Source organism: Nycticebus coucang, chromosome 4 (assembly GCF_027406575.1).
Source record: "Nycticebus coucang isolate mNycCou1 chromosome 4, mNycCou1.pri, whole genome shotgun sequence".
Lineage (NCBI taxonomy): Eukaryota > Metazoa > Chordata > Mammalia > Primates > Lorisidae > Nycticebus > Nycticebus coucang.
In genome coordinates this window covers 27129705-27145001 of record NC_069783.1, presented here as the reverse complement: position 1 = coordinate 27145001, position 15297 = coordinate 27129705, and the positions used below count along the sequence as shown (strand labels likewise).

At 37.7% G+C, this 15297-nt stretch overlaps 1 protein-coding gene and 2 non-coding genes across 3 annotated transcripts in view; all 3 read right to left on the bottom strand.

Annotated features, from left to right (window-relative positions):
- The window catches only part of WDR43 (WD repeat domain 43), a 50068-nt gene that overhangs the window by 9290 nt on the left and 25481 nt on the right, over positions 1-15297 (bottom strand). The window contains exons 8-14 of the mRNA XM_053588572.1: positions 14999-15170; positions 13121-13207; positions 11783-11914; positions 9442-9573; positions 2759-2845; positions 1451-1482; positions 467-530 (exon numbers count right to left, since the gene is read on the bottom strand). Of these exons, the coding sequence (XP_053444547.1) occupies positions 467-530; positions 1451-1482; positions 2759-2845; positions 9442-9573; positions 11783-11914; positions 13121-13207; positions 14999-15170 (706 nt within the window). The remainder of the gene's footprint in view (positions 1-466; positions 531-1450; positions 1483-2758; positions 2846-9441; positions 9574-11782; positions 11915-13120; positions 13208-14998; positions 15171-15297) is intronic.
- On the bottom strand, positions 11440-11518 carry LOC128585223 (small nucleolar RNA SNORD53/SNORD92). Its single transcript, XR_008379947.1, has one exon. It is a non-coding gene; the product is annotated as a small nucleolar RNA SNORD53/SNORD92 (small nucleolar RNA).
- LOC128585222 (small nucleolar RNA SNORD53/SNORD92) lies at positions 12244-12321 on the bottom strand. The gene has a single exon (XR_008379946.1). It is a non-coding gene; the product is annotated as a small nucleolar RNA SNORD53/SNORD92 (small nucleolar RNA).

Below are 15297 nucleotides of genomic sequence, written 5' to 3'. Positions count from 1 at the left end.
TTTTTTATCACAAATGTTTCATCCTCCTGAAACAAGGCAGGACAGACATATTAGCATATTAGCATATTAAAAACTTTACAAACATGCTAATTTTTTTTCAAAGAGAGGGTAAGGATTTATACAATAAAAGATAATTTTACTGAAGATATATCTATCTTTTATGTATATACACATATATATAGAAAGCATTTGATTGTGAATATGTTAATATATAATTTTTCTCCTTTCAGCATGTTTCAAAGTTCTCTATAGAATATATATTACTTGTGAACAAGGTGTGGAGAACAATTTATTATATAAAAGGTCACAACAGTGGTATTAGGAAAAGTTTCACATCACTGCACTGAGGGGAAAACAAAATCTCTAACAGGAGCATCTAACAGCTGACAGATGAGATGGTTTTGGTCAGCCATCCTTATCAAAGCCAAACTATTCATACTCAGCAAGTGTAGCTGAAAAGACTCACTGTGGATAGGTATGACGCGTGAACCGTTAACACACATTTTAGCCACTGAACCATTACAACAGCACTGAAAGAAAAGAAAGAAAAATCCAAGTAAACTAATGTTCACGAATTCAAAATTAAATATAACTGAGCTATAAAATTAGAAAAACCCAAACAGGTGACTAAAGATCTAGAAATTGTGCTCTGTGATGATGACTACAAATAAATCACTGTGAATACCACAGTCCTTTCATTCTTTCACTGAGTCTGATATCTGAAGAGGGAGAGGGGTACGCACCAGAAAACAGGACAAAAATTCCTTCCTGTAAACCATTCAAGAACACAACCAATGCTTTACTTCATAATTAACTGGTAGCAGGGCTGTAATCTTTATCCAAACTGAATTCAACTGATTTTGCATTTCATGTTTATGATAAACATAAAAATGAACTGAACTCATCTTCTATTCTCTGGAACAAACATCAAAGTCTTCTACTCTAACTTTAAAAGGCAAATATAGGCCAAAAATGCACAAAAGCCAGTCCTAATTGAGGTTAATGCAGTCTTCCAGGGAAAAAAATTTACAAAGAAAAACCTGTATTTTTAACTAGATAGATACTGATAATAATATTCAAGCTCAGGATTGTGAAGATACCAACTTTGAGATTGAAATGTTTAATCTTAAGCAGCTACCAGAAGTTGTACAAGTTCTAAAAAATGCAATTTTACATAGCCTGATTAAGACTAAATTATTAAACAAAGTAAGACTAATTTTTTAAATGGCCTGATAATATAACTGAAATGCCTACATAGGACTTTCTGAAAGACAACTGTGATAAAATATTATAAAAATAAGAATCATTCAACAAAGGACAAGAGTAACATATGACAGTTAAGAGTTTTATTAGTTAGAATTAAACTTCATGCTGTCATATTTTTGTTTTTAATAACCACCCCTAATCTAGTTATAAAAACAAAGCAATTTAAATTGCATAAATATCTTACCTATTAGGATGTCCTTGCAACCTCTTTGTAAGCTAAGGAAGAGAAAAACACCATTAGCAACAGCACTTCAGGGCAACCAATCTCCATTCATTAATTTCCACAATACAATGACCATCCTAAGAAATTAGTATTCCATTTAGTAGTCTATTTTGAACAAATATAAATGTATTCTATGATTATACCCCCACAATCAGACAATTATCCAATAAAAATCTAGGCTAGCATGTATACGAATGAACGTCCAGAGTAGGCAAATCTATTGCGATGGAAAATAGTGACTGCCACAAACTGGGGGCAACAGACAGTGGACAGTGGATAGTAACAGTCTTTTGGGGATATGAGGGTACAATAATCTGTTAACATACTAAAAACACTAAATTGTATACTTTAAAGGGATGAATTTTATGCTACGTTACATTTCAATTTTTTTAAATATAAATGGAAAAATCAAGGTTAGGCAAATTTTGTTTTAAAGTAAATAATATTCCAAAAACAAATGACCAGTGTTTTCCAATACACGACACTGCTTTTTTAAATACAGAAGTTTCCCCTGCCAATAACAGTAAACCAGCCTACACTATTAATACCGAAACTATTCTCAAAAAATACTTCAAGCAGCACATTAAACAAATGTAATCAAAAGCGCAGTTTCTAATGACACAGAATCCACTTTACCTCTAGGCCTAGTTTTTTTAAACAATTTGCACCCACTCTTTTACGGCAAGCTTTAGTTAAATTATGTATACCTTTTTATTTAAGAGGCAAGGAAATGCTGGGCTGCCCAGGCTGGAGTGCAGTGGCTGTTAATAAAGGTCAAGATGCCAACAACGACTCCTCTCACTGCCTCAGGAATTCATCAATTTCACTTTTCGTCTAATGTTCTTTCTTCCTATTCACCTATCATTCACACGCTAAATGCCATGCCTCCTTACATATTACAAATCCATTTCTCTAAATACTAGATTTTCCCTTTAATTCACGGCATTACAAACTTTAAATAAACAGAAGTCACAGTTGGGCTCACGCCTGTAATCCCAGCACTTAGAACAGATGAGGTAAGAGGATCACCGGAGGCCAGGAGCTTGAGGCTAGCCTGGGCAACAGTAAGGCCCTGCCTCTACAAAAAAAAAAAACATTTAACTAGCTGACTTTGGTGGTGGGGGCCTATAATCCTAGTTACTTGGAAAGCTTAGGCAAGAAGATTGTCTGAGCCTGAGAGTTCAAGGTTGTAATGAGCTGTGATCATGCCACTGCACCCACAACAGAGCCAGGCCCTCTTTCTAAAGAAAGAAAAGAGTAGTCAGTTACCTCTTGCAACAATGGAATAATAGCATGCAGGGGCATCCTTAACACAGTCTTCTTTATTAGATTTAAATTCCTAGTTTGAAGAACTTTCTGTGAGAAAAATAAAAGGATTATTAAAATAAGCATATTCACAAGCTAAGGACACTACAGGAAAAATTATCTATAAAAATGATTTTAACAAGACCAAGGCAATAAACCACCAACTGAATTTAGCAAATAAAGGCTAGAGGGACTGAATGGAGAATATTATATTATGTCTATGGCTACCAGACAGTCTTCAGGCATTAGAAAATTTACTTTATTACACAGGTTTCTTACCAGTATTTTAATATAAAACACAAAAGAACATCTCTAGATATTTAACACACACCCCATATATAGTGTGTGCACAAACCATTTCAGAGATGTTCCCAAACCTCCATTTTTTTGAAATTAAAGCTGTATCCAGCCAAGAGTTAGCAAAACATAGTAAAATCATACTTGGAAAGCAAGAAATCTTAAATCAAGTACCAACTTTTGACAAAATTTTAAACCAATCAAAAGGCAACAAAGAAAGCATCTGAATCAAAACCCTTTAAAGCTGTATCTTCATGAGAGACCCAGTCTCCACTCTAGGTTACAGCAAAGGAGATAGGGCAGGCAAGTCCTGGTCTTGCCCCTTAAAAGCAGCACCTTCCTGGGCAGGCCATTCAACTTCTCCACATTCAATTTCTCCACCCTGTGCTTCACAGAAGCACAGGGTGAGAAATTAAGAGTCCATTAAACTTCTCCACATTCAATTTCTCCACCCTGTGCTTCACAGAAGCACAGGGTGAGAAATTAAGAGTCTGTTCACATCTGATTTCCCTTTCCTCTTAAATACTCTTAAACATTTATTCTTTCAAAAGGGTTTATATTATCTTCCCTAATGTATGTTTTGGTGACAGGTGTTGCTGTAAAAATTATGCTTTGAATAAAAATAGTAGAGTCAGCATGATTAACTTCTGTCAAGGATGTAGTTAAAAAAATAAATCCATAAACCATAGTTATTACTACCAAAAAGATGGTGTTGATGATGGGGTTTTGTTTTGCAACTTTACTCCAGTATAGGTGAAGCATAGGGAACAGCACTCATTTAAAGTACATGGCCTATCTGATCAGCATGACATATACATCTACCCATGAAATAAACACTACAATAAAAACAAATATGGGCGGCGCCTGTGACTCAAAGGAGTAGGGCACCAGCCCCATATGCTGGAGGTGGCGGTTCAGCCAAAAAAATAAATATATATATATATACATATATACTCTTGTCACCCTCAAGTCTGTTTGGGCCTTTCTACAATGTATCCCTCCTTTTACCCCTAATTCCCTGGCAGCTACTAAACTATAAACTCGTCTATGTTTTCCAGAATTTTTATATAAATGGCACACTTTATTGCTTTCTTATTGTCTGGTTTCTTTCACACAGATTATGTTTGAGATTCTTACCTACTGCTGGTCTATCAATAATACACATCTTATATTGCTAGATAAACAATTTGTTTGTCCGTCCATCTGTTGAGAGACACAGGAGCTCTTTCCAGTTTTGGGCTATTACAAATAAAATGGCAATGAACATTCATATAAAGGTCTTTGTATGAACATACGAGTGTTTTTTTGTTGGTAAGTACCTAGGAGTAGAATGGCCGGATCACATGGTAGGAATTTCCTTAACTTTTAATAAACTGCCAACTCATTTTCCAAAGTGGTTATACCATTTTTTCCGACCAGCAAGAAAAGAGTTCCAACTGCTCTACATCCTTGGCAACAGATGAAACATCATTTTCATTTTAATGCATCTACCCTGTTTCCTCGAAAATAAGACATCCTCCGAAAATAAGACCTACTTACAGGAAAGATAAGACGTCTCCTGAAAATAAGACCTAGCGCATCTTTGGGAGCACAACTTAAAATAAGACACTGTCTTATTTTCGGGGAAACAGGGTATAATGAGGGCGTGGCATTATTTCATTGTGGTTTACATTTGCATTTCTGTGATAATTAATGATGTTCAGTACTTTTTATGTGTGCTTATTTGCCATCTGAATTTTCTGTTAAGTATTCAAACTTTCACCGCTTGTTTTTCTCTTCATTTTTCCTTCAAGAGTTTATGTTTTTTGTAATATAGCTAAGAAACTTCTCCCCTACTCTTGTTCACATTGATTTTCTCCTGTTTTCTTCTGGAGATTTAACAGTGTTAGGTTTTATAATTAGTCAGCAGTCCATTTTGTACTGATTTTAATGTACAGTGTAAAGTAAAATTGAGATCCGTATTTTTCCACTTGTATATGGTGTATTTCAGGACTCTTTATTTTGCTCCCTTAATCTATACTTACTTTTTGACCAATATCAAACCATCTTGACTACTGCAGCTTTATATTGAAATCAGGTAGAGTGACTTGCTCTTTATTTTGTAGTTGCTTTGGCTATTCCACAATCCTTCCATTTCCATACAAATTTTAGAAACAGTTTGTCAATTTATGCAAAGGTGGCTAACAGGACTGTTGGAATTTTAATTGGGAATTTAATTTTCTTTTTCTTTTTTATTTTTGAGATAGTCTCACTATGTCACCCTCGGTAGAGTGCTGTAGCTTCATAGCTCACAGCAACCTCAAACTCTTGGGCTTATAAGCGATTCTCTTGCCTTAGCCTTTCAAGTAGCTGGGACTACAGGCGCCCACCACAACACCTGGCTATTCTTTGGTTGTAGTTGTTTGGTTGGCCCAGGTGGGGTTCGAACCTGCCACCCTCAGTGTATGTGGCTGGAGCCATAACCATTGTGCTATGGGCACCAAGCCAATAAAAAATTTTCTAATCTACAAACATGGTTTAAAGCTCCATTTACTTCAATCTCTATTAATTTCTCTCAACTGTTAGAATCTTGCATTCATCTCCTTAAAATGTACTCTAGATACTTTTCGGTAGGCATAAAAATGGAACTTTTTTTTTTTGAGACAAAGTCTTACGACATCACACTTGGTAGAGTGCCGTGGCATTATAGCTCACAGCAAACTCAAACTCTTGGGCTTAAGCGATTCTTTTGCCTCAGCCTCCCATGTAGCTGGGACTATAGGCACCTGCCACAATACCTGGCTATATTTTGGTTGCAGTTGTCATTGTTGTTCAACAGACCCAGCCTGGACTCAGACCCACTACCTTCAGTGTATGTGGCTGGCACCCTACTCACTGAACTACGAGCACCAAGCCATAAATGGAACTTTTAAAAAATACTTAAAAATATTTTTAAAATACTCTAAAAAATTTATCTCCTATGGATACTATGAATTACATAGTTTTTTTTTGCATAAGCTATATAGACTATTTCATTGGCTTATATTTCCACCTTGCAAAAGCAATTAATTATTATTTTTTTTTAAGACAGAATTCACCATACTGCCCTCGGTAGACTGCCATAGTGTCACAGTTCACAGAAACCTCAAACTCTTGGGCTTAAGTGATTCCCTTGCCTCAGCCTCCCGAGCAGCTGGGACTACAGGCACCTGCCACAAGGGCCAGCTATTTTTTTGCTGCAGTTGTCATTGCTGATTTTAGCTGGCCACGGCCGGATTCGAACCTGCCAGCCTCCATGTATGTGGCCGGTGCCCTACCCACTGAGCTACAGGCATTGCCCAAAAGCAATTAATTTTAATGTCAAGTTTTCTACGACAGATATTCTTAAACCCTTAGGTCCCAGGCGGCATCCCCGTCATTGCCCACCTTCTTCTTTCCTACTTGCAATGTCCTCCTAATCACGTGTCACATATCCTCCTCTTAAAGCAGCTTTTGGGAATGGGGAAGACATTTTTAGGGGGAAAAATGCATTTTTTTTTGTTTGTTTGTTTTTTTTGTAGAGACAGAGTCTCACTGTACCGCTCTCGGGTAGAGTGCCGTGGCGTCACACGGCTCACAGCAACCTCCAACTCCTGGGCTTACGCGATTCTCTTGCCTCAGCCTTCCGAGCAGCTGGGACTACAGGCGCCCGCCACAACGCCCAGCTATTTTTCTGGGGCAGTTTGGCCGGGGCTAGGCCGAACCCGCCACCCTCGGTATATGGGGCCGGTGCCCTACTCGCTGAGCCACAGGCGCTGCCCGAAAATGCATTTCTTTTAACTCATCTCTTTTTAGAGTACAGAGTATCTAAGAACAGTAACAATGGGAATATTTCCATGCTTTTAATTATTTTTTGTTTCAAAAAAAGGGCTACTGTAAATAGTTTTAAAAAATCTTTTCTGGTACGAAATTCTTCATCATTCAACTACTTTCCAATTATTTCTACTAAGTAATACAAACAAAAGCCTTTACACATTAAAAAGTGCTTTCATAAACAAATAAAATGTTATTTGTCCTTTTGACAACCCTATGACACTGATAAAGTTATACAGTAACACTTTTAAGGTGTTCGTGCCAAAAAAAAAAAAGATTCTAAAATGAATTTCATCAATATTCTAGATATAACTAAATCTACATCTAGATTCACAAGCTTCTAAATCTAACTTGTTTCCTGAACAAAGTAACACATTAAATAACACCAGAGATGCAGGAGGCAAAATTCAGAATGTGAGACTCTGTACGAGCAAATAACTTAACTTCTTCAAAAAATAAATTGAAAGAGAGAGGAGAATGTACCAACAAAATACACGTATAGTGTGAACTCTAGTGGAATATTGTTTTCAACAAAACAAAAATAAAAACTGAAAATAAAGTTTATGAATAGACACATAGGAAAATGTAAACACTAACTTTTTCTGTTTTTGAGACAGAGCCCCAAGCTGTCGCCCTGGGTAGAGTGTGGCATCACAGCTCACAGCAACCTCCAACTCATGGGCTCAAGCGATTCTTCTGCCTCTGCCTCCCAAGTAGCTGGGACTACAGGCACCCGCCACAACACCTGGCTATTTTTTGGTTGCAGCCATCATTGTTGTTTGGCGGGCCCGGGCTGGATTCGAACCCACCAGCTCAGGTGTATGTGGCTGGCGCCTTAGCCGCTTGAGCCACAGGCGCCAAGCCAAACACTAACATTTTGATAATTTTAAACAACTGCTGTTTTTTTAAGGTATAATAGATTATAGGGTTTTTTTGAAGAGTTTTTAGGTTGAATAGGGATGTATCAATGGATACATTACTTGATCATTTCTGAGGTTTGCTTCACTATAACCTCTTGGAAGACAAGTAGAACAGATGAGTCAATGATAGATCGGCTAGTGCTAATAATTTTTGAAACTGGGTAATGGGTTCATGGTGTTCCACTGTACTATTCTAAATGTTTTGAAATGTTTCTTAATAATAATTTTAAAAATGGGTACCTGATTCATTTGTACCTACTGAGGAAGGTTTCAAAGCATAGTTTAGTAGGCAATGAAGGCAGTAGAGTCATTCCATTTCACCAAATCCTCATCTAGGTTTCTACACCACAGTAAACTAAAATCCACCTTCCAAAACACATACATTCACAGGCTATTTTAAAAGTAATTTTAGGTTTATAGATCTGCTGGTTTCCGCTCTTGTCCTACAAAATCACCTTAGATACAAACATAAGATATTCCCATTTAGGCTCAGCGCACAGTGGTTACGGCGCCAGCCACATGCACCAAGGGTAACAGGTTAGAACCCGACCCAGACCAGCTAAACAATAATGACAACTGCAACAACAACAACAAAAATAGCCGGGCATTGTGGCAGGCACCTGTAGTCCCAGCTACTTGGGAGGCTGAAACAAGATAATCACTTAAGCCCAATCACTTAGATGCCACATCACTCTACCAAGGGTGACACAGTGAGACTCTGTCTCAAAAGAAAAACGATATTCCAATTTAGAGCAAATAAAATCAGAGACACTTCTCACAGGTTACAGATTAAAAGTCACGTTTATACTAAGTGAAACTGTAACACTGCTACCAGTCAGTAAGAATGAATATACTTAACAAATGGAAATTACTTTAATCCAGCGGTTCTCAACCTGTGGGTCACAACCCTTTTGGACTGTATTAAAGGTTCACGGAATTATGAAGGTTAATAATCACTGCTTTAATCTGACCAACAATGCTCAAACCCAACTGTTTTTCACACTTAAATTTTCTAGATAAACCACGGTCAAGTTTTGGAATTTAAAAGGACCAAACTGAATAATTTCATACAAGCAGTCACCAACTTAGCTACAAATCATAAATGCCTCCCTTATATAAAGTTTCTAGCACTTTCACCTCTAAATATTTTACAACATAACCCCCAACCCTCTTGAATTTTTTCCCCAAACCTCCTACCCATTGCCAAGGTTCCACCTCACTGCCCCCTCTCACGGCCAGGGGGAAATAAGTTTCTGGAATCCAGAGTAAAAACTCAGGAACGCATTTTCCTACAGAAAAAAATATAAATTGTGATCTAGAATGCTGAGAATTATAGTTCAGCTATACTATGTTTATAAAGGCTTTTGTGAACTAAAGCCTAAGACCTATAATTCACAACAGTATTTCTATGAGAAAATGCATTCCAGGTTTAAAATAATTCAAAGCAATGCCTTTGCAGGTGGGTGACTGTGTGACATCAAATGATATGTTTAAGTAACTCACAAAACATGGCTATTCACTCTGCGAATGCACTATGTCAGTAACTTTCTAAGAAAAATTAAACACCTAAACTCATTTACAAACTGTCATAATACTTACATTTAGCATTTCCAAATCATTGCTTTCTAAGCCCTGTGTAAGAAGAACTGGAAAACTGTTCGTCTGGAGAAGTTCATCCTTTTCTTTTTTTGTATCTATATGCATTGCTCCCAGGCAGTCTTCAATGCTAACCTGTAGAACAGAAATGATCTATTAATGTTAACCAGAGAAGGCCTAAACTAATTTGGAGACAAAAAACACTGATTTACACCTCGACCCTGAAAAACACAATATGTCCACTCTCATTCCAAGTGAAGCTTATTACCATAATGCTAATGTCATAAACAAAGGAAATATCTATATTCCAAGCTTCCAGACTCTAGTAAAAAAGCCAACTATGCGAGGAGCACATGGCTTGGGAAAAAAAAAATTTTTTTTTTTTTTTTGAGACAGAGCCTCAAGCTAGGGCCCTGGGTAGAGGGCTGTGACATCACAGCTTACAGCAACCTCCAACTCCTGGGCTTAAGCGATTCTCTTGCCTCAGCCTCCCAAGTAGCTGGGACTACAGGCGCCCGCCACAACGCCCCGCTATTTTTTGTTGTTGTTGTTGCAATTGTCATTGTTGTTTAGCTGGCCTGGGCTGGTTTGAACCAACCAGGCTCGGTGCGTGTGGCCAACGCTGTAAGCACTGTGCTACGGGTGCTGAGCCAACAAATGCTTTAAAAAAAAAAAGTCATGTTTGAACAAAACGTTTAAAAGAAACATTCACTTATAACTCCATGATTGTTAACAACTGTTTCCATTTTCTCTTATTCACGTCCAGGCTGTAGTCAAGTACACACATTTTATTTATTTACTCATATATGTACACGTGTGTGTGTGTGTATACACACACACACTTGGTTTTTTTTTGTTGTTTTTTTTTTTTTGAGACAGAGTCTCACTATGTTGCCCTGGGTAGTGTTGTGGCATCACAGCTCAGAGCAACCTCCAACTCTTGGGCTTAAGTGATTCTCTTGCCTCAGCCTCTCAAGTAGCTGGGACTACAAGTGCCCACCACAATGCCCAGCTATTTTTTGGTTGTAGTTGTCATTGTTTGGCAGGCCTGGGCCAGATTCAAACCTACCAGCTCTGGTATATATGGCCTGGCACCTTAGCTGCTTGAGCTACAGGCACCAAGCCATGGTTTGAAAATGTTAACTTCATGAAAGTCCTCCTATAAGTAGACTCAGAAAAAAGACAAGGACCGGGCATCTGACTACTAAAGCAAAAGAGAAGGCCTATGCTCACAAAAGTTTCCTTGGCTATAACTATCCCTTCGCTTCAACCTCACGTCTGCAAAAGGAAGCAAAGACTATCAAAAAAAGTATAAAGACAAACTGTGTTCCTAAAAAAATCTGTAAAATGTCTTCCTATTGTTTTATTAATGAGTTCCAATTATTAACTAGAATATACGTTACCAGCAACCATCCTTAATAAATATTTAAAATTTAAGTGTAAATAAACATGATGCGATTTGATATGCCAAAACTCAAATACAGATGACCCCTTATTGAAGCAAATCTAACCATCATCTGCCAGGCCTTTGGTAACTAAATCAAAACATAAACCTGTTCTAGACTAACAAAGCAAACAGATGTGCTCTGGGAAAAGCCCGTTAGGGTTATCCTAACATTTGAAAAACAAAACAAACAAAGAAGGGCAGGAGGAAATTAAAGAGTTGAATCTAGGCCAAGCTAAAGAAAGTTGGCATTTAAAGTCAGACATCATGTTATCAAGGTATAATTTTTATGAACTGCTATGTTGCCCCAAACCCTCACTCTATTAATAAAGACATTTAAGATTAGCTACAGAAACATAATCTTTCTCTAAGAATAAATAAGCTAAAATCCTAGACAACTTAGCTAAGAGTGAAGCATGTGAATGAAAGATAAAAAAGACTCTGCACATACAAGTACAGCAACCACAAGAGGGTTTTAGGAACTGAAAAAAGTAATGAAGTTTTAAAGTGCTCTAAGCATGACATTTAAAGACTAACTGGCACTAAATCAGCCAAGACCACTCAGACAGCCAAGAGAAAAGAGGCATCACTGGACCTCAGCAACATGCGAAACCCAATGAAAAGTCATCACAGCAAGTCCAGGCTTGATTTACTTAACTGTAAGTTACCCAGCTATTAACAATAGCTATTTAATAAAAGGTCCGTCTTTTCTATTGAACAGAGGCTAAATAAGCCTTATAAAGGTGACATTCTAGAATTTTGGAACCTATGCTGGCAGTGATAAAAGAGAAATCTCAGGTAAATTTCTAAAGATTTGACTCTGGTTCTACCCAATATTCTTATTGGAATTTCCGTGTAAACTTAATTATCAAATTCAAATACATGGTCAAAGTGTTTTACCTCATTTCCCTCTAATTTCCTCTTACTCTCTACTTGCTTAGTTTGTGGAGAAGCAGGCTTGAGAGCTGCATGATGACCAGGAATCCCAGGCACCAGGACTTTTGCTTCAGAATTCATCACTGGCGTTCTCACCTATTAAACAGGAACAGCAGGGATTGAAAGGAAAATCATGCCTTAACCATGTATCAAGTTTTTTTTTTGTTTTTTTTCCCTGGGAATGGAGGAAATATAATTTCTAGATTTGGCACATTATCATATTCAAAGTGTTCATTTTTCTTTTTTTTTTTTTGTATTCTTTTTTTTCTTTTTTATTTTGAAATTTCAAGTTTTTAAATGTAATCTGAAAGTTCATAGTTTTAAAGCTTGCACCATCACATTAAGAGAATACAAAATCTACAGATTACACAAGGAGTGAAGTCACACATTTTATGACTATCTCCAGAATTCAATCTTTGCCAGAAATGCTCAGACAGCCAAGAGAAAGGTGTCATCTCTGAAACTCAGCCAGTAGCGAAACCATTTGGATGTCATCACAGCATATTTTGGCTTTCCTCTTCTAATTAAATCACAAAATATATGACATCTACATTTAGATACCCAGTTTTATTCAAAATAAGGCACCACAATGATACCCTTATGCCTATGCGTGGTAGTAAATTCCAGCCCACACCATCACTTTATTACGACCTGAAACACAGCATTCCTCTCAAAGTTATGCTCTTTTAGGTACTGAGATTGATAAAAATAATGTATTGATAAATATGACATTGGTACTTATTCCTACATACTTCCTTGCCCACACAATCATGCATGGTGGGCAGGGAAGAACTAAATTCAAGGTTTTCAACTGCTGGTCATCTGTTCACTCATTCATTCTAAGAGTACAGAAATAAGCACATTTTACTAAACCCCCCCCCCTTTTTTTTTTTTTTTTGTAGAGACAGAGTCTCACTGTACCGCCCTCGGATAGAGTCACACGGCTCACAGCAACCTCTAACTCTTGGGCTTACGCGATTCTCTTGCCTCAGCCTCCCGAGCAGCTGGGACTACAGGTGCGCGCCACAACACCCAGCTATTTTTCTGTTGCAGTTTGGCCGGGCTGGGTCCGAACCCGCCACCCTTGGCATATGGGGCCGGCACCCTACTCACTGAGCCACAGGCGCCGCCCACATTTTACTACCTTCATATCTAAAACCATAATCCCACAAAAAGAGTATATTAAAGAACAAAAAGATACATGTAAAAAGTCAGTTTAAACATACCACGTAACAATTCAAGTCACCCAATTCATCCAAAGAAAACTCTTTTTCCTTAACTTTAAATTTGTCATGTGCTCACCTTTGTAATAGCCGTTTCTATTTTTGGGGCCCAGCAGTTTGAAATATCTCTTACTAAACACATATGAGGTTCTCTGGAGTTTAGGGCCTGGGAATGTATATTTAAAAGAAGAGGAAAAGTGAAAGGAGAAAAAAAAGAGATAAAGACAGTGTCAAAGCAACCAGCTATTAGGACAAAATCATAAATTCCTACTTACACATTTTCACAAAAATATTAAAAAGTGTGGAAGGCTTGCACACTAAGCTGTTAGCTGCGGTTACCACTCAGATTGATGGCAGTTAAGAGAATACGGGTAAACTATGAAGCCAATGGGAAATGTTTACTTTCTTCAGTTTTGAACTGCTTGAATTTCTCGCATTTATGGTTTGTAAAAGCCAATAGAGTTTTAAGTTGTAACAGGTATTAAAGAAAACATACCAGTTCATCATCCTTATATGGAATAATCTGTGCTGAAAATAAATGGTCCTCCCCTATAATTTCTATTATCCTTTCCACAAGCAAATCAAAGATAACACTGCTGATTAACAAAATGCTCTCAGGCAGAGCTGTATGTCCTGGCATGATTTTAAGTGGGGAGTCGGGGAGTCAGATGCAGCAAACTACATAGGTACTGAAAAAGGCTTATGGTTCTACGTAATTCTACATGCCTACACAAGTAATAAGTATCTTTAAGGACAAAGAACAGGCAACAATGGCCACATCCAGAGAGGGAGAGTCACACGTGCCAAGGACTGGTGTTTACAGCTTAACATTCTTCTTTTTAAAAATTAAACCATATGCATTAAATTAATATAAACACAAGCCGAGGAAATAGTAACTTCCATAATAACTTACAAGTCTTCACGGAAACTTTCATACTAAAAATAACATTAGCCGGGCACAGTGGCTCATGCCTGTAAATCCTAGCACTCTATCTGGAAGGCCAGGGCAGATGGATTGCCTGAGCAAGAGTGAGACCCCCATCTCTAAAAACTAGAGTGCCAGGCACTGTGGTGGGCACCTATAATCCCAGCTCCTTGGGAGGCTGAGGCAAGAGGATCGCTTGAGCCCTGAAGTTTGAGGTTGCTGTGAGCTATAACGCCACAGCACTCTACCCAGGGGGACACAAAGTGAGATTCTGTCTCAAAAAACAAAAAAGTTGAATCATTGCACTGTCCATTACATTTCAACTTAGAAAATTCAATGGATGCTAATACAAAGGGTCTTACTATTAACATTTACATTTTATGTAGCTGAACAAACTTCAACATGTCATATCTGTGCTGACCAACTAGTAGGCCACTAGGAACAGATGGCTACTGAGCACTTGAAATGTGGCTAGTCCAAACTGAGATGTGCTGTAGGTGTAAAATATATACCAGATTTCCAAAACATAATACATATATTACAAAAACATAATATAATGTTTTATATTCGCTAAGTGTTAAAATGCCATTTTTCGTATGCTGCATTGATTAAATACATAGAGTTCCTTTTTTGGTAGCAGAATCTCACTCAGTCACCCTGAGTTACCTCTTGCCTCAGCCTCCCAAATATGAGACTACAGGCACCCACCAAAAAGCCCAGCTAGTTTTTCTATTTTTAGTAGACATAGGGTCTCACTTTGCTCAGGCTGGTCTCAACTCTTGAGCTCAGGCAATCCACCCACCTCAGCCTCCCAGAGGGCTAGGACTACAGGCATGAGCCACCAGGCCCAGCCCATATAGAGTTCTCACAAATTAAAATAAATAACCCAGTGAAAAATCTTTAATTAAAGGAGAATGTCTTATCTCTTTTAAAATATTACAATGAGTACACCAATGTATCATTTTTTTAGTCACTCTTTTCTATGTACATGTTGATAGTAAATTGTTTTACTCTGAAGTAGCAGCTACATACCACTCGCTCAATAGCAGGCTGAAACCAACTGCCATATACAAGCAACAATGACATTTTGTCTGAGCAAAAACCAGCAGCTAGAATAGGGATGGGTTTTGGTGTTGATTTCTTGCCTTTCCCAGGTGTTGCCATCTGAATTGTGCAGTTTGAAGTCAAAGGTTTTTTGCAGTATCTAGAAATGGAGGAAAAAAATGAGACCAGAGAATTTAAAATAACATCTCATACTAATTCTCTGAAGCTGACATCAAATCATAAAATGCAGCAAACCCCTACCACAAGTACCCTTGCCTAGACTTCAC